Raw genomic sequence first — 20059 nt, forward strand, 5'->3', positions numbered from 1 at the left:
CTTTGCTTTGCTCAGGGACTATTACTTGATTTTATTACTACCTTCTGGTCTTCCTTTCTAAAGATAATGACAAAAAGGTGAGACCACTGTTAACAAACACTAATACTAGCAGCATAACCAGACAGACACTAAGAAATGTTTGGTGTATGGGGTAATCATGGATACAAAAATTGCCTTTCACTTCAACAAATGCTTCATATGCCTTGTAGCTAAATAAAGGACTTTAGTCTCCTAAGCAGCTGATCCAGCAAGTTTCTTGAACATTAAAGTCCCTCAAAACAGCTGGTTAACTAATTCTGAAGAATGCAAAGAGGAATTCTGATGCAAGTGGTTTAATATTTCATCAAGCACCCTTCTTTGCAGAATGCTGTGTACCTACAGCTTTAGTGAGCTTTACAAAGAACTCCAAAATGTGGCAAGATGTTCACCATCCCTTAATATCACAAGTTTGTCATCCATTAATATAACATACATAGTCTAATTTTTCCATCTGCAATACCTATGTATGGCAAAGCAGGCAATCTTCTGTCTCTAAAATGTGGTTTGATGAAGTTTAGAGAATGAGAACCTCAAAGTGGAAAATGAGAAGTGGAAATAAAAATAAAACAGTGGGAAGCTGCCAAATGCAATCTAGGAGAAAGTCTGATTTTGCTACTTATTTGACATTAATTTGTTCAAGCTTTTAATCTGCCTTATCTATTAAAGCTGCAGCCAGGAATAACAGGTTCTTCTTATGTTTGGACCTACTTTTCACATATGCCTTTATCCACCTACTCCAATCTTGAATCTTAATATAGTTGTTATGTATAAAACATTCCATAGCTGAGACAGAATTTGAATGCAGATATGGCCAACCCTTTGGCCACAAAATTACCACCCCCATGTTCACACCAGATGGCTGGAAGCCCTGGAGCAAAGCCCATACCTTATTCTCTGATGGTGCGTTAGGGGTTTCCACTGCCACCAGTGCTGAGGAGTCAGCCTGGCCAGGTGGGCCCTTGGCCAATGTCTCAGCTGGCTTTTCAGGACTCCCTACCCCCTAAACCATCAATATCTGCCTTATCTTGAGCTAAGCAGAATATCTTTTGAGTTCTTGCAAGTGTTATTTACCTGTTTGCTACTCTATCTTTTCATTACAAATTCTGAGATTTTCTTGTTTTGTGAGTACTATTACAAAATTAGTAACTACTGAACTGCTGAAACATTAACAGTCTCTGTTAAGATGCTCCTATATGCAGAAAACAAGTGAAACTTCTATCCATATGGCCTTCTCCTCATGTCAATTACTGCACAGTCCCACGTAATCTTACCTCTTCAGTGCTTTTGATCTAGCCTCAGAACCACTTCAGGGCTACTTCACATGTTCAGTGTGAAAACCACATGTAAATAATAATCACATTTAACAACCTCACCCAATCCACAGGTTCCCAGTACATTTACATATGGTATAAAAACCCACGCATATGTTCAGCAGATATGTTCTACACACAAATTTCACACTCATTCTTCCAGAGCTACCTTCTGTCTAGGAACTGTCAAACATGTCAAGCGCCCCATGTCAGCCACAAATGGAATGCCTAAATGCCTAGCTCAGTGAAGACCAAAGTTACTAGCTCAGTTACTTTCTTTAGAAAAGCAAGGGGACCAAAGGAAAGCACACCCTCCCATGCTTAACAGAGCTTTCACCTTGGAAGGAGGAAAGTCTACAAATGCACATGCCTCTGTGAGTCTGCAGATGCATGGGGGGGGGGGAGAGAATTTGCAAGGGTCTCATACAAATAAAAGGCTTCCCTGTCTTTGAAGTAACTATAACTCCAAAGTAGTTTCAGCAAAAATAAACAAATGGTCTTTGAGATTTCCAGCTTCCTTAGAATCAACTATCTGCTCTGAACCTTGGTCTTTGCTCTCTCCTTAAGTCTGTTACATTGCTACCCATATAAATTGCTTGTATTTGTATATGTGCCAAGCTATTGGCTATGAATCATTAGGCAATCCCTTTGGTATGAACACTATGCCACAAACCTTCCTGTATACTGCAGACACTTCTCAATGAATCTCTGACAAGCTGCTGTGTGTAATAGCATAATTCATATTGACTCTGATCACTTATTTCCTAGTCTCATTATCTGCTATACTGTATACTAATCAGCAGAAGAGCATATATGCTCATTATTTATTCTAATGATTTAATGATTTAATGAAATACAATCCTAGCATCACAATTTTAAAACATTAAAATAAGAATGAATGCTTAACTGAGAAGGCAATCATTAACTATTTGACTTTTCTTGTAACAGTCAATGGAGCAGTACACAACATATAAGGATAAAACACCTTGTTGTTGCATCAGACATTGTTGGTGATCTAAAGGAACTATAATGGCCATAGTGTGCTGTCCTCTGCCTTGGGCTACAAGGCACATCCAGTGGCTAGCCTCCTGCAAGCCATAATGAAGATAAAAATGATAGGAGGCATATTATTTTACATGAAGCATTATCTGCATTTGTTCCTCATACAGACATTATCCACTGAATATGACTGACTATAGCTATCAAAAAGCTGCTGAATTTAACAATTTTGAAATTAGAAAATAGTAACTCAGACGTACATTATGCACACATGCTAACTGAAGAACAAGCTCTTCCTTAACTATCTTTTATTCCACTATCTTTTATTCCATATAGTCCCACATTTTGTTTAAAAAGTAGTCACTGCCTGGTTGTATTCGTACAGCAAGGCTATCTCTGTAGCTCTCCTAATTCAATACTGCTTTCCTCATTTTCCTCAATATAATACAGGAAGAGCTTGCTAAAAGAGTGTTCTGATGAAGGTGGACAGAAAGGAAGTGCTAAACAGTAAAGAAAATGAAGAGAACAAGCAAAATTTTGCTGAGTACATGGTGAAGATGGTAAGGGGGTGTCAATAGTTGCTTGACAAGCCAGATATCCAGTAGGTGCCAGTGAAATTTGTGTAGTCAGAATCAGAATGGCAGTCACTGATGAAGAGTGCTATTATTTGCTGGGAGAATATTTTTCCAGCAACTGAGCTTTGTGCACTAGATGACAGAAAATCAACAAAGAACATGGGGGCAGCCCCACAAAACAAACAATGGAGAGGCAGGATTCAAGCAGGTGCAAAAAGCAGTGATTTTGCTTGTGAAGAATACCCAAAGTGTTTTGACCAAGGGTCTTCCTTACAGACAAAAGGTCTATGTGGCCCTCTATGTTCAATTATACAGAAGCGCAGAGAAGTAGTTCCACTGCAGGACTTCTTACCTTCCCTGGGGGAAAAGGATGAATGTCCCCCCCCCCCCCCGGAGGAGCCGTCTCTGGCTGCCCAATGTCCATAGGATGCAGTGGCAGCCATTTTGGCACCGGGCAGCTCAGGATTGGGCTGTTAGTCCATTGCGATAAGAACACCACGCTTTTCAATTACTTTGAATACTGGCTACATCTTTTTTTATAATATCTTCCATATTACATATTAATTCAGCAAACACATTGCTGAACTGCTCTTCCCTTTTGTCTCAGAGTTATTTGACTTGGATTTGTTATACAGCCCAATCGCAAATGCTTAATTTCTAGTGCTATTGTGTCACCAGAGCTTAACTAGGAAAGAAATTGTTCAAGTAAGCATTTTTGGATTTTCTTGTCAGCATCAAAAGTTGTAACATTAAATAATGGATCATGAGGTAAAGCTAAACATTTGTAGGACAACACATGCATTTTTAATTGGTGAGAGCTGGCTGAGTAATAATCTGCCATTTTCTATTTAAAAACCACAAAGAATTATCTTCAACATACCAAGTAGTGCTTGGGAATGTGGATTGACTGATTTATGATCATTTGTTGAAGTCAGTTATTTACCTTCCTCTTCTATCCATTTTCTTTTTCTTGCTCTCTCCAATTTTAAGATATTTTTGTGCTGCCTAACCCTTCTTTGAAGAAGTGTTTGCTTTATTCCATCAGAGCTTTCAAAACAATTATCCAGATTTATGTAAATAAAGTGCTCTTTATGTAGCACTTCAGTGTATTAAACTTTCTGAGATGGTTAGCCAATCCAACTATACATAAAAAGTAACAATAACTTCATGATGCAATTTGCACTAGTGTTATTTGCAGGGAAGCACAAAATGCTGTCACACAGATTTTGACACAGAAAGCACAGTACCTAGCATCCCAGTGCTAAATTGCTGGGGGTTCTGGACCAAGGCCCTTCAGGGGACCCCCAAAGCCATTCCCTAATGACACATTGAGTACTATTGCCTGAATTGGGGGCAGGCCAGCTACATAGGCCCTCTGATGAATATGGGCCTTTGACCCACCCTGCCCGATCTACCACTGTGCAATATCATAGTAGGAGCAGCTTCATAGTAGCTTCACTGTGCAATATCATAGTAGGAGCACTGTGCAATCTGAAGGAGCAGGTCTGCAGCTTGAGGGTCCACCTGGACTCGCAGCTGCTCCTGGATTCCCAGGTGGCGGCTGTGGCTAGGGGGGCCTTCGCTCAGCTTCGGCTGGTGCGCCAGCTGCGGCCGTACTTGGATCGTGCAGACCTGGCCACAGTGATCCATGCTACGGTGACATCGAGGTTAGATTATTGTAACGCGCTTCATGTGGGGCTGCCCCTGAAGATGGTTCGGAAACTGCAATCAGTGCAGAATGCGGCGGCCCGTGTGGTCACTGGAGCTAGGTGGTTTGACTCTGTCAGTCCGCTTCTCCGGGGGCTACATTGGCTGCCCATTCGTTACGGGGGTGGGGGGTGGGCGAGACAGGGGTGGTCATTGGTGTATAGGAGTGTTTCTCAACATTTGTCTTCCACTGTACCACTTCACATGGTCCACCTATTCAAAGTACCACCGGAAGCAACTGGTGATGACATCATCGCCAGTTACTTCTGGGTTGGGAGGCCAGATGCAACACAATAAACACCAGTAAGAGGATCAAGGTGGACAGGAAGGCTTTTGTGAGCGTGGAAAAACATGCTTCAGAGCTCTGCCCACAGCACTGAGCCTTCTACCACTGTTTGTTGTGTCACATTCCGTCACACCGCCAGGTGGCCGTGAGGACAACCAGGCACCACCTCCAAGTAGCACTGGTGGTACCTATACTACTGGTTGAGAAAACAAGAGTGCATAGGATTGCAGTCCAAGAAACCAATCCTATGCATGTCTACTCAGAAGTCAGTCCCATTATAATCAATGGGGCTTACTCCCGAGCAAGTGTGTATAGGATTGCAGTCTAAGTTGCAGCATTTCAATAAACTACAAATACCACACAAGTGACACCATCCACATTCTCACATGCTACAGAAAAGACTTACATATGAAAAATGACAAACATCACCTCCTGAATGTGGGTGCCATATTGGAATCAGAGGGTTTTCCAGAAAAGCTCCGCACCTCAAACAGATAGTAAAACCGGTGTGTACAGTCTCCCCAAAGTAAGGGGCCATTAGAAAAGCACTTTTTAGAAAGCCATGCAGCACCTCAGCTTTGGCACTTCAGATCTGGCACCTCAGCACCGAAGATTTGGCAACTCAGGTTTGGCACCTCAGATTTGGCACCAGGCCATAGACTTGCAGTTGGTGGGGAGACAGGTGAGGCAGAGCATCCCCACAGGAGTCTTTTGAAAAGCACCTCTGCTGTGTGAGTCACCAAGCACCCACAACCCATAAGCAGAGCAGTAGTGCTTTTTGAAGGACTCCTGTGGGAAGGCTGTGCCTCACCTGCCTCCCCACCCTCTGCACGTCCCTGCACCAGGATGCCTCAGCTTTGGCACCAAGCCAGAGAACTCCAGTGGGAGGGAGGCAGGTGAGGGACAGCCTCCCCACAGGAGTCCTTTGGAAAGTAGCGCCGCTCTGCCCTGGGTTGGGGGTGCTCGGGTGGCGGCGCTTTTCAAAGGACTCCGCGTGTCCCTGCACCAGGCTGCGAGAACTTCCTCCTCCACGGCCTTGAATGACTGGGCCTTGGCTCAGGCCTGCAGGGGCTGGGGACCGGAAAGAAGACTGGGACCTCGGTCTGGGGTGCGAGGCGGGGAGGCTGCCTGGCTCTCCCCCGCCCCAGCGCTGTGGAGGGAGCGGTGGGCCAGCCGCCGCGCCTCCCACGCCGGGACAGTGCAGGGGCGCGGGGGGAGGGCGTGAGGCGCCTGAGGAGCGGAGGCAGAAAGACGGAAGCACAGGCTGACGCGCAGCCTCGCCCTGCCGGCGGGGCTGAGGCCGGAGGCGCGGCTCTCCCGCATGCGCGAGCGGGCACGCTCTGCAGTAGCGGGAGGGTGGCCCGGGCACGAGCGGGAGGGAGGGGCTAGGCGTGCCCAGGGCCGCGGGCGCGCGCCTGCGACGGTTGGTGCTGCAGCCCCGGCGTAGGTAGGTGAGGCTGAGGAGGGGAAAGTGTGGGCGCGGGCGCGGGCACGCGCGGTTGCCGTGGCGCCGCTTGACGTCACGGGCTTTCTGTTGCCCGTGCGTTGCGACGCGGTGATTGGCGGAGACCCCGTGCGAGCGGCGCTGGGAGAGCGAGCGCGAGGCTGCAGCGGAGCGAGAGGCAGGCAGAGGCTCAGTCAGTCGCCGCCCGCCCGCCCCGGTCACCCGCCAGAGACAGTCAGTCGCGCCGCCGACCCCGCAGGTAACGGTCTCGGTGCCCTTCCCCCCGGGCGGCCGCGGCAGGAGTTCCTCCGGGGAAGAGGGAAGGAGCGGCGCTCCGGCGGTCGCCTGCCGGCCGAGGACAACCGAAGGGCGGCTCCCTCCCCGCGCTAGGTGGCTGGCGGGCGGGCGGGCGAGAGCCATTCATTCCCTGCCTGCCTCCCTCCCGCTGTTGAGGCGGCGGCTGCGCCCGGTCCCACACAGGTGCTGCCCCACGCACCCCGGCACAGCCCCGGCCCAGGCGCGCCTGCTCGGGAGCGTCCCATTGTACTGGACGGGGCGTACTCGCGGGCAGTGTGGCCGGGCGAGGGCAGGTGAGGCGCGCCTAGGCGGGCGCGGGGGAGGTGGAGAGGCGGGCGCCCCACCTGTGAGGCGGCGTGGGGGAGGGGAGCGCCGTTCTCCCCCGGCGGGAGGGGGCGAGCCCTTGGGGGCTGCTGAGGGGCGCCATGTTGGGGAGCGGGATGGCCGCCCGGCCGGGCTGAGTGCGGGCGGCTTAGGGTGTGGCTTCCCGCCCGCCCGCATCGAGCCGGTGCGAGCCGCCGCAGTGGTGGTCCGCGGGGCGGAGGCGGCGGGGCTCCCGGGGGCGCCGGCGCCGCAGCCGCAGGGCGGGCAGGTGGGCGGGCGGGCGTGTCCAGCCCGGTCTTGGCGAGGCGAGGCGCTGCCCGGGCTTTCCCTTTCCGTGGGCAGCGTTGGGCGGTCGGGGCGGGGATGCTGCATCCCCTCCCGGCGCGGCGCTGGGCGGAGGTGAGGGAGATGAACGCGCACTGAAGTGGGCTGGGCTCTGACACGAGCCGCCATGACAAAGAGCCAGGCAAGGCGCTTCGCGTCTCCCAGCCGGGCGGGCGGGCGGCTGCGGCGCTGAGAGGGGACGCGCCTGGGCAGGGAGAGTCTGGCCCGCTCCTCCGCCTCGCTTCCTCCCCCGCACCTGATCGCCCTCCCTTTCGCACTCACAGCCCCTGCCCTCGACAGCTGTGCCAGCTGCGGCAACACGCCCTGGCCGCCGTGCAGGGAGCACCATTTTGACACCGAGGCGCAGCCTCCGTGCAGGAAACTCCTCCGCTGTTTCTTACACACACACACAGCTTGCTGCTTCTCTGCAAAGAAGCAGACTCTCCTCCCCAACTCACACACTCAGAGAGTGAGAGAGAGAGCTTGCTGCTTCTCTGCAAGAAAAGAGACCCATCTCCAACTTACACATAGAGAGGGGGGAAAGGACTTGCTGCTTCTCTGTAGAAAAGCAGGGATTCTCATCCCCAACTTACACAGAGAGAGAGAACTTACTATTTCTCTGCAAGAAAAGAGACCCCCCCTTCCCAACTTACACACACACAGAGTGAGGGAGAGCTTGCTGCTTCTCTGCAAGACAAGAGATCCCTCCCCAACTTACACATAGAGAGAGAGGGGGAGGACTTGCTGCTTCTCTGTAGAAAAGCAGATATTCTCATCCCCAACTTACACAGAGAGAGAGCTTATTGCTTCTCTGCAAGAAAAGAGACTCCCCTTCCCAACTTACACACACACACACACACAGAGTGAGAGAGTGAGAGCTTGCTGCTTCTCTGCAAGAAAAGAGACCCCTCCCCAACTTACACATAGAGGGGGGAGGACTTGCTGCTTCTCTGTAGAAGAGCAGAGATTCTCATCCCCAACTTACACAGAGAGAGAGAGAGAGAGCGCCCGAGCGCTTGCTACTTCTCTGCAAAAAAAGCAGACTCCCCTCCCCAACTTCTCAGCAAGAGAAAGAGTGCTGGAGCTTGTTCTTTCTCTGCAAAAAAAGCAGAGACCCCTCCCCAACTTAAGGCACACACAGAGGGAGTTTGCTGCTTTTCTGCAAAAAAGCAGACTCTCCCCCCCCAGCTTACACACACACAGAGCTTACTGCCTCTCTGCAGAAAAACAGAGACTCTCCTCCCCAACTTACCAATGTCTGCCTTTGCAAATCTGGTGGCATTTGGTTGCCAGAGCAGAATTTTTTTAGTTTCATTTTCTTATGTTAAATGTACAGTCTCTGAATTATGTTATGGATGAAGAATTGTAGAAGTCAAAATAACAATTGAAAGTGTTTCCTGGTCTTGTATGGTGAAGGTCTTGATTGTAGGCCAGAGTTCAAAGTCTTCTTTCCTCACTTTGGTGGTTCAAGACAAGGGTAATGAAGCTGCTTCCATATAAGTGGCTTGCATATTACAGTGTGACATCTGAATTCTAAGCTAATTCAGTGGACACAAGTTCCATTGGAGTCAGTGACTTACATGATTTTAGGAAATGTACCTTGAGAGTAAATCTTGTTGCTCCAACTAGGTAACTCTTAAGTTGTTTGCTTTCAAACCAACGGATTTTGAAACTGATTGTTTCACTTAAGTGTATTTAAGCATATTGCTTAAGTGTACAGTTGGAGACAGAAAATGGTAATAGCAGACTTGAGTAGCTTTTAAAAGAAAATGTAATAGTTCATAGTAGCAGCAAACTTTAGGGTGAAATTTTAATATTGTGAAACTTCTAAATCAGCTTGCAGTTTTTCTCTAAATAGAAGTGTACTGTACTAGATACATGAAATGAAAAGCTAGGAGTATCCAGAGATTAGATGCCCAAGACATCTGAAATAGTTCATGTTGTTCACTTGGACAGATTTTTTTTGTGTGGGGGGGGGAGGTTGTAGATATCCTAAATATTCTTCTTAGGATATAATTTTTAATACAATTGAACACAAATTATTCTGATTCACATCCTGACAGAACTGTGGAAAGTAAGGCAACTGTCCTACCACCTGCTTTGGAATAAGCCAATGAAATGTGTTTTTTTCCCACCTAAGTTAATGCATGCAGAATTGTAGTTAGAGAGCACCCCCATATGATGATAAGAGGCAGCTGCGTTTAATGCGTTTGCCTGTTAGTGCTTAAATAATACTTTGATATTTTTCATTCTTCAGAGAAATCAGCATGGATAAAAACGAGCTGGTGCAGAAGGCCAAACTGGCTGAGCAGGCTGAGAGATATGATGACATGGCAGCATCGATGAAGTCTGTGACTGAGCAAGGGGCAGAACTGAGCAACGAGGAGAGGAATCTTCTCTCCGTTGCTTACAAAAATGTTGTAGGAGCACGTAGGTCCTCTTGGAGGGTTGTCTCAAGCATTGAACAAAAGACGGAAGGTGCTGAGAAAAAGCAGCAAATGGCCCGCGAATACAGAGAAAAAATTGAAACTGAACTACGGGACATCTGCAATGATGTGCTGGTGAGAATTAAGTCTTTCTAATTTTTTTTTGTGTGAAGGTTCAAGGATAGATGGTTCTATGTTACATTTACGTGTACTGAAAGCATGAGACTGTTTCTATAAAGCATTAAAATTAATTGCTTTTCCAGCTTTGGGAAATAGTATAGCGGGGTAATTTTCTTTTCTTACATGTTATATCTGTAAGTTGGTTTACAGGATGTTTCAGTTATATTGATATTTTTCTTTTACAGTGAAGTTTGGGGTGTGTTCTATTAGCTTGTTTAAAGGAGGGCACAGTTGGAAGAAGTAATGGATTTTCAGCCTAGTTTTCTTGCAAGAAATGTGCTAACTGCATAGCCTAGAGGGTGCTATATATGTGCTTTTTCTGAGAGGTTGTAACTCTCACTATAGAAATCAGGCCCCTCCCTGGATAAGATGATGTAATGTTAGCTATGACTCACCCATGCAGAGCACTCTGCAAGAGGGAGGAGGAAGTAGCAACATTGCTAGGGGCCTACCTTATATTGAAGCTGCTATGGTTTGAAACTGCTAAAATGAGCAGTCTCTAGTTGCACTGCTTATGGCTTGCAGTATGGTTTTCGCCTGTAAAAATTTTCCTAAACAAGGAAACCCTAGAAAATTATTTTTACTGGCTTTAGTAGTTCACTCTTCATACATTAGTCTGCTCTTTGCTAGTGTTCAGTTTTGCTGGATGATGAAAAGTCCAATATTACAAATAGCTGAGTTTCAGCATTAATATTAAATGCTGATCCTTCAAAGTGTTCTCAGTAAAGTCAGTATAATTACCATGCATTTTGTGAAAATAACTGTGCAAATACCTGAAGTGTTTTCAAAGACTAGCATAGTTGAGACCAAACTTTAAAAAAAACTTTCATTTGAAGGTTATTTAGCTTGGATATATAAGAGCTATTTGAAAAACTGGAGAGATAACCGCTTAGAAGAAATGTAGAATGCATAAGAATTTGAAACCTTGGGTTAGCAGACATAGTTATGTTGGTGAATCTTGGTTTCAAGCTAGCCAAACACCACTATTATGGTCCTGACATGTTAGTGGGGTTGATATTTTAATTGTGTTTTTTAAATGAGCAATATATTAAATATTACTCAGTCAATTTCAGTGAGTCTGATTGCAGTCAATATTTGACTGACATTCTCAGTTGTCATTGTTCTGTTCCAATATTGTATAAATGCATAATATCCCTACTTAATTTTCCATTTCCATTGAGTTTTCTTTAATAAGCCTATCATAGAATTCCAGGGTTTACTTTTCTAAAGTTACGGCAGATGATCTTCTGTGATCTTGCTAAAAGAATCCTGCTTGCAATTACCACACTTGCCACAATCCTATATTCAAATTTTGCACAAGTTTTCAAGTATTCTTAAGAGAACATTTGAGAGATTCATTGGGGATCTTGAATCAAAACTTATACTCGGTGTACAACAAAATACTTTACAGTAACTGTACAGCTTACAGAACTCTACTGGAAAGGTTCTGGGAAGAAATGTGCATAAGTCAGTTAAAATTGCATATATCTATAGTCTTATTGAATTTATAAAATTTTTTTGCTAAAACCAGCACCTAATGTAGCACCTATGCCTTAGAATCTTTGCCTAAGATTTATATGTATCTTGGATTTTTGAAAGACCCTTTCGGTTTACATTGTCATTTTTTGAATTCTTGGTGATGACTTATGTCATTGAATTTCAAAGTTGTAAACATTGATGCAAAGTGCTCATTTTTGTCATGAATTAATGTCATGAATACTTGGTCTGCAACATCAACAAACCTCTAGTTCCCTCTAGTTTCTGAAATCTCATGTTACAAATAAGGGGTGGCCAAACTTGCTTAACATAAGAGCCACATACGATAAAGTTCAGATATTTGAGAGCCACAGTATTTAAGAAGCTCATAAATAATATATTTACTCAGCATGAACATTAAATTTATGTTTTAATCCAATGGGTTCTCAGTTCACACCCAGAAAATAATTATAAAGCTTGAAAATTTCTTATTCACCGTTTATATGTGCGATGCAAAATGGAGCTCAGCCAACACATTTCTGAGAGCTGTGCATATGTCAAAGACCCACATGTGGCTCGCAAGCCACAGTTTGGCCATCCCTGCTATAGATGATGAGGGCCACTGGATAGCCGATTTGTTGAGTGAGTGTTGGTCTTTCTCTTTTTACTTGGAGTTGCTATCTATGGCAATCTTCCCTTCCAAGTGGGAATTCCATTGGGGAATGGGTAGGTTCTTCCCATAGTATCTCCATGTTAGAATCCTTTTCTTTCCCGTATGAGTGTAAAAAACTGTTACTTGTCAGGTGGAAAGAGAAAATAAATGGATATTTTGGGACACTATTGGGATGAAAAGCTATATTCAGTTCCTAAATGCCTGCCATGACAATCGTGTCATTAGTCAGTTTTCTTTGTCTTTTTACCAATTGAGTCCACCTATCTGCATAATCCTTCCTGATTTCACTTCTTGGACATTCTAGTAAACCCCTCAACTGATTTTTAGATATTAGCTAAACATTAGCTATAAACCTGTTAGGTTTGAGTGGGGAAAGTATGAAAGTCTTTTTTCAACACATGTTGTCAATCCAGTCCAGGGGTGCCCAAACCCCGGCCCGGGGGCCACTTGCGGCCCTCAAGGCCTCTCAATGCGGCCCTCAGGGAGCCCCCATTCTCCAATGAGCTTCTGGCCCTCCGGAGATTTGTTGAAGCCCACACTGGCCCAATGCAACTTCTCTCAGTGTGAGGGCGACTGTTTGACCTCTCATGTGAGCTGTGGGATGAGAGCTCCCTTCACTGCTTGCTCTTTCACATCTGTGATGCAGCAGCGGCAGCTAAGGAAAGGTCAGCCTTGCTTTTTGCAAGGCCTCTTATAAGCCTTGAGCTATTGCAAGACCTTGATTCATCCATATAAGTTCATCTTTAATATATTCATTTATGTAAACTTATGTAAATTTATTCAAATTTGAAATGTAAATTAATTCTTTATTTCCCCGGCCCCCGATACAGTGTCAGAGAGATGATGTGGCCCTCCTGCCAAAAACTTTGGACACCCCTGATCCAGTCCACCCATTTCTTGAGATTAGTGTTGCCTTTCCCAAACCTCTCTCTCTTTTTCTCACAGACCAAAATAACTTCAAGGCTATGAATGAGATAAGAATTGTTACATCACAACCTATAGTAGTGAAGTGTTTGTTGGGGAGGGTTTAGGACACAGTCCCTCTTTCAGGTAATATTTGTGATCTCAGATGATTGGAAGGGGGTTCCTTGTGGCCAAGGAGAAGGCTAACTCCCCTCCTTGTAGTATTATCGTTTAGTATAGCACAGGGTTTCCCAAAGTATTGGTGCAACCCACTGTAGGCTCATGAATTTTTGCCAGGTGGGTTGCAACATGGGCCCTCCCACCTACCCTTGTCTGTTTGGCTCCAAATCTGGGACCCTCCAAATCATGGGTCATGCTGGTGACCCCCTCTGCAGGCCTCGGAATGGCCTGCAGAAGCCTAAGAGAGCTATTTCTGTTTTTGGAACACAGTTTCTGGTTTGCCTCTGAAAACTGGAAGTAGCTTTCAGAGGCTTCTGCAGGCCATTCTGAGGCCCACAGAGGCCTATAGAGTGGATTGCTGACTTGGCACGATCCAGAAGAGATCTCTGGGGCATCCCCCAACACCACTACGAGCATTGTGTTGGACAAGGTGGGTCATGGTGCAATAAAAATGGGAATTGCTGATGTACTATGTTACTACTTCCCATTGGAAAGTGTCAGCAATGCATTTATCTTGAAGAAAGTAAACCTGTGTAGTCAAAGACATGGTTGCGGAGAAGGAAACACTTGCCTCTGGTACCTTATTCATTTGTTATATTTATACCCTGTTGTTCTTCCAAAGATCTTGGATGGACCAGCTTGTGTTTGGTTCCAGGTGATCTATGCAGATGCTGATCAGGCTAGATGTGCCTTAGTTGAATCATATTTTATGTGTTTGGACTGTTCCTTGGGCCAGTGTCTTCCTGAGCAAAAAGCAGGTTTTGCTTCCTCTACTGTATCCCAGATTACAGCCTGTTCACAGTGGCAGGAATCCAAACCTGGTCTGTATGCCAGTAGAAAGCACTTATGCACACACATGGGGGAGGGGATTTTTCCTTTTGGTGTGACAGCCTCTTATGCTTCATTGGTATCGCTTCAAAAGAGCCCTGACTGGATAAGCATGAGGGCTGCTATAGGAAGGGGGAAGCTGAAAATACTATGTGCATGTGGAACGCAGCTGTGACTCAGCCCTGCCATTAATTCCATAAACCTGGTTCAGAAGTTTAGCTTCTGCTCATGTAGAATGTGGCAGCTGCTTATGTAGCCTTGCATGGAGATGTACAATCCATACTTGTATGTGATGCCAACACAAGTGTAAAAGTATGCATTTTGCTTAAAGAGGGGAACGAGTAGCAGGGTTTATTAATAACCTCCCCAGTGTGATTTAAAATCAGATTTCCATGGTGTGATTCATGTTTCTGAACACATAATGAGCAGTTGCTGTAGCAACAATCAGTTTGCAACCAAATAGTCTTTATCTTGGAGCATAATCCAAGATACCTTTGATACCTATAGCCTACATCCTTTTGCTTGGTAGCAGAGGTCTCCAAACTAGAAACCACTGTGTCCCAAAAAAACCCTCCCCCTCCGGAGCAGCACTTGCTGCTCTATCGCGGTGCCACATTTTTATCAAGTTGATTTGGCACAGGAATGCAGTGCAGTAAGTGCTGCTTGTGGGGGGGGGGGCTTTTTCCAAAACCTGTATCCAGCCCAGGGGCCAGGGTTTGGAGAGCCCTGCTCTATGGAATTATATCTCTTTAGATGTGAGAGCCATTGGGGAATCATGGGGCTTTTGTTTGGCTCTGTCTTTGCACTTGGAAGGACAGTTTATTAAGCCAGATCATGTTCTTGAAGGATCAACCTTTTGCAGAAATGTGTGTACCCAAAGCCCACTGAAGCCAGTGGACATGGCCACAATGCAGCAAAGAGTGTCATAAGTGTCCAGAACTGTGTATCTACTGTGGAGAAATGTTCGTGTTGTTTGGATCAGAAGTCATAAATTTTTGACTTGTCATGATTTGTCATAACCAAACATGACCTATTATGCCACAGCAAAAGGCATGTTTTTTTTTTCTTTTTTTGGAGGAAAAAAGCTTAAATTGTGTGCTGGAAGGTAATGGTAGGAGTCCTAGTGGATATGTAGATATCAATATGTCTGTATTTAGATTTCATTTTAACTTAAGTTTATTTGAAGAGACAATGAAACTGCAATTTTTGACTCATTTTTTATAATCTTTTTTTTTTTATCCCAAATTTTATCTGTGTTGTGAGAACAAGCCATTTGGTGATTAAACTGCAGAAACATGTCTTTAACATGCTCAATTTTTAGAAATATTTCCTCAAACTATATTGCAGTCTGGTCTGAATACCAGTTGGATAGAACTTTAAATGCATCTTGCAGTAGTTAAGCATTTTAATTTACCCAGCTGTTACTGTTAAGCAAGTTAAACCTGTTGCAATCAACCTGCAGCCATACTAGGCAACTTCCTAATTTTTTCTTCAGATGAGAATTGAAACCTAAGGCTTCTTAATATACAATTCATTATGTGGCAAGGGGGAGAAAAGCATGTTCTTACTATTCACTAAGTAGTTTAACTAAAATGTACCAGGAAGCTTATATCTAACACTATCTGTTTAGGTGGATTCAGTGTAAATTATATGAGTAGTCTTTGAATTCCACAGGGATATCTGTGTTGGTTAGTAAAAATGATAGTACCTCTTCAGGATTAAATGCATCTACAGGTTCAACCTTGTTATACATGGATTTGACTTAACAGGAATGGCCACTGCAAATGAGAAGGAATGTGCTAATCCCTGGAGAAGGGAAAAAATGTGTCTCTTTAAAATCACAGTTTAAAAAAAACTGCTTTTCTTACTGTTGTAGAAAGACAGTTATGCAGTCAATCATTCTATTATTTAGCTGAGCCAGGCAAAGGGAGGGGGTCCTTTGTATTTCTAATTGCTGGCTACCTCTCTCCAACAGCAAGAAAAGCTATTTTTAAATAACAATTGTAAAGGGGTGCACTTTTTAATTTTTAAAAAATTGCTTTTTTTAAAAAATTGCTGCTGATACACATTTTATGGTATCAGCAGGGAATCCCAGAATCAAACCCCTATGAATGTCGAGACATGATCTTATTAGGAGCAGTGGAGGGGCAGGAAACCTGGAAGTGGGTCTTTATTTTTCCACTCTTTTTTATCCACTAGAGCAGTGGTTCTCGCACATTTAGCACTGGGACCCACTTTTTAGAATGAAAATTTGTCAGGAACCACCAGAAGTGATGTCATGACCGGACGTGATGTCATCAAGCAGGAAAATTTTTTGTAATCCCAGGTTGCAATCCTACCCACATTTACTAACATTGTTAAAAGAATATACGTAGTAATTTGTTAAAAGTACAGGGCTGCAACATTCCCCAAATGCAGTCACATACCATGGTAGCATCAAGTCTAATCTATTAAAAATAAAATATTGAAATGAATGGGGACCCACTTGAAATTGGCTTGCGACCCAACTAGTGGGGCCTGACCCACAGTTTGAGAAACACTGCACTAGAGGTTCTGGAATGAAACCCCAGTGGATAATGAGTCACGACCTGTGTTTCCATGTAAGCTTTTGTGTACTGCAGTCACCAGATGTGCATGAATCAATGTGTTTTTTTAGGAAGAATTCGGGGTTAACTATGTTTTCGCCCTGTTGTGAGCCTAGCTCAAGAGATCAGGCTCACTTTTCCCTTGACAATAATAAAATCTGTAATTGCTAGGATTCGTTCAGTCTTTGTACTTGAAAGCAGTTCTAAGTTTTAGCTCTGTCCTGTCTTGAATCAGATACTTGTACTGTGTCCAGTGGCCATCATTTGCAGATTCCTTGTTGCAGAGGAATTGATGTGGTTGAAATTTTAAAGCATCAGTGTATTCGCAGTTCTTAGCATTAACTGTCTGACCATATTGATTGTGATTAACTACATTGATTGTGCTGTGTGGTGAAAGTAGTTTAGCTTTTCAAGATGGCTCTTGTTTAATAAACTAGAGCAGCTCAGCATTTGTCTCCCACTGTACTGCTTCACATGGTTCACTTATTGGAAGTACCACCTGAAGTAACTGGTGGTGATGTCACCAGTTACTTCCTATTGGGAGACCAGATGTGATGTGACAAACACCAGTAAGAAGCTCAGGATGGATGGAAGGACTTTTTCAAGCATGTTGAAAGTGCAGGCTGCAGCTCTGCCTGCTGAACCTCCTACTGCTTCTTGTCTCATTACATTGCTGGTCTTGCTGCCAGGGACCTTGCACTTATCACCAGACACCACCTCAAGTACCACTGATTGAGAAACACTGAACTAAAGTATAATAGAAAAATTAAACTGGAAGGAAAAAAATGATTCTGCTGAAGTGGTTCTCAGAATTGAAATATGTGTTTTGGTTTGCCAGACTTCATGGTGTGGCCTTCGGACAGATACTTTTTATTTGAAAAACTAATCAGTCAGTCCACCTTTTTTCTTAAACAAAATCACAGGTCTTCTGAACCTGTAAAGTGCATTTCCTAAACTAGATGTTTAATTGTTACTTTTGTAAAATTGCTCTTTTCCAATACCCACATTGTAAGATGAAACAGATAATCTTGGGCATCAAAAACATGGATTAGATGAGCAGTCTTTGAATGTAAAGAATATAATGTAAGGAAGCTTCATGGCAGGATATTTCTTAATTGCATAAACCAAAGTGACTCAAGTACATCATTGTACTCAAACCTTATTAAAAGGTTCCCTATACTGGTCGTGCCTTGTTATCCTCTGTGTTATGAGAACAAGCCATTTGGTGATCCAAATTATAAAAAAATCAGTGGATACCAAATCAGTGGAAAAATTGCTTTAAAGACCCACTTCCAGATGTGTTGCTCCTCAGTTGTAACCCCATAATGCATTGTTATAGACCAGTGTTTCTCAAACTGTGGGTCAGGACCCACTAGGTGGGTCATGAACCAATTTCTGGTGTGTCCCCATTCAGTTCAATATTTTATTTTTAATATTTTAGACTTGATGCTACCATGCTGTGTGACTTCATTTGGGGAAATGTTACACATCTGTACCTTTAACAGGCTACTATGCATATGCTTTTAACAATGATAGTGGGGCTTACACCTAGGTACTTGTGGATAGGATTGCAGCCTACGATAATTAAATATTGATGATGTCACTTCTGGTCATGACATCACTTCTGGTGGGTCCTGACAGATTCTCGTTTTAAAAAGTGGGCCCCGATGCTAAAAATGTGACAACCACTGGTATAGTCACTATACTACATTCAGCTACTAGATGGGGTAAATAGTGGAATCTAATGGAATGAAATTGTAATTTAACAGTTGAAGGTAGGAAATCAGATTTTGGTGCTTTTTTCCTCGTTACAAGGCATTTAAAGGTGGACCTCGCTATCAATGTTGAGTCTGATTAGTGGATACCAAATGGTGAATACCAAGGTCCTACCTGTACAGCTTCTCTCAAAATAGGAAATCTCGAAATTTCCAAGTGCAAAACATTGCCAGAGCTATTAAAATTCTGTATTTTTTAACTTAATTATAATGAAAGAAAGAACATAATAAAATGAAGAGAAAAATAAACATTTAAAATTATGCCGATAAAGAAAATCTCTAATAACGTAGCATGAGCGAAGTTGAATATTCTAATTACTTACATCTTTAAATCTTAATCTAAATTCCCACCCATATATACGTTATATCTCCCTTTAAAGTTTAATCTTCAGATCCACAACTCATTAACTCATTGTTCTCTTTCATGCAGAAAGTCAATAATTGGTTTCCAATTCTTCATTAAATTTTGTTGATTTCTCTTTAAGTAAGGTCGACAGTTTGTCCACTTCTGCAAAGTCCATAACCTTCGTCCACCATTCTTCTATTGACAGTTTCTGTAGTTTTCCAATATTGTGGATAAAGTATTCTAACCGCACTTATCATATATAAAAATAAAATTTTGAATCTTTTTTTCCTAAAGTTCTGTATTGTTGATCAGTTGAAACTGTAATTTTGTGGTGGTTTTTGCAATAACTGCATTCTGCTATGGAATGAAGTGCAAGGAACTTGATTAGCAGTGGCAGGATGTGGCTACAGGCTGTGTAGCAGCCACTGACTTGAGTTTAAGCACTGCTTCTGTATAGTGTTGGGGAAAATACTTAAGACAAAGATGCAGAATTTTTTTCACTAAGTAGTAGCCACTCAAAGCATTTTCTTGGACCAACTGACAAAGCCCAGTGTAAGGGAGCAAGCCCCTATCCTCTCAAACTCCAGTTGCAGGAGGCAGCTTGGGAAGTGGTGGGATGTTTCCCCACTGGCAGGCAACTTTGTGACTCCTGGCTTTTTTCCTTGGTACCTTAATAATCACATACACTTCTAACTTTTTTTGCAAACATTTTACTTTAAGATAGCTATGCCAGTCTTTTAAAAACAAATTAGGTTCAGTGGAGTTCTCTGTATGTGTGTGTATTTTCCTAGTGTATAAAGAATGTTCCACATTGCTTTAAACATTAATAGATTATTGTTTTGGTGTAAGGAACAATAACCTTTAAAGAACATTATGCATTTTTATACTGTACTTAGTTTAGGTGTCTTGCAGTTAATGAGCATCTGATCTCTTTGGGACAAGTGAGCTATTTCAGTTTGTCAGAAGGGAAATGGAACACTAATATTGGTGTTTACCATAGTATAATTACTGAAATCCCTTGATAACTTAACACGTTATTGGCACCTGTGTATGGGAAAGTGAATGTTAAAAGGACTAGTTAAATTTTTCAGGTAGGCTGAAACCATTGCAAATAAACTTTTAGGCAGTCTACTGTAAAAAGTTCATTCTTACCTGTACGGTATATGCCTCAAAGAAGAAAACTCTGTAGCAATGTGAAGTATTCCTATAACCCACTGAACTGTATTCATAGGATTTCAGTTTTTTGAATATGGAATAACTTATCTATGGAAAATGGAATAACTTATCTAAAGTAAGGACACAACTTGGTATTCTAAATTGAGAATGTGATTGGGCAGTGTTTTTTTATCTGTATCTATTTGGAGTCTTGATGGTGAGGAGAA

At 43.5% G+C, this 20059-nt stretch overlaps 1 protein-coding gene across 2 annotated transcripts in view; it reads left to right on the forward strand.

The window, feature by feature from the left end:
- The first annotated feature begins 6341 nt into the window (after window positions 1-6341).
- The window catches only part of YWHAZ (tyrosine 3-monooxygenase/tryptophan 5-monooxygenase activation protein zeta), a 30935-nt gene continuing 17217 nt past the window's right edge, over window positions 6342-20059 (forward strand). The window contains exons 1-2 of one of the 2 annotated variants that reach the window (XM_066622919.1): window positions 6342-6363; window positions 9563-9866. In XM_066622919.1, the coding sequence (XP_066479016.1) occupies window positions 9573-9866 (294 nt within the window). In that variant the 5' untranslated portion in view covers window positions 6342-6363; window positions 9563-9572. Of the gene's footprint in view, window positions 6364-6466; window positions 6620-9562; window positions 9867-20059 lie in introns of those variants that run through there. The other variant, XM_066622920.1, reaches the window with a different exon arrangement.

Source organism: Tiliqua scincoides, chromosome 4 (genome assembly GCF_035046505.1).
Source record: "Tiliqua scincoides isolate rTilSci1 chromosome 4, rTilSci1.hap2, whole genome shotgun sequence".
Classification (NCBI taxonomy): domain Eukaryota; kingdom Metazoa; phylum Chordata; class Lepidosauria; order Squamata; family Scincidae; genus Tiliqua; species Tiliqua scincoides.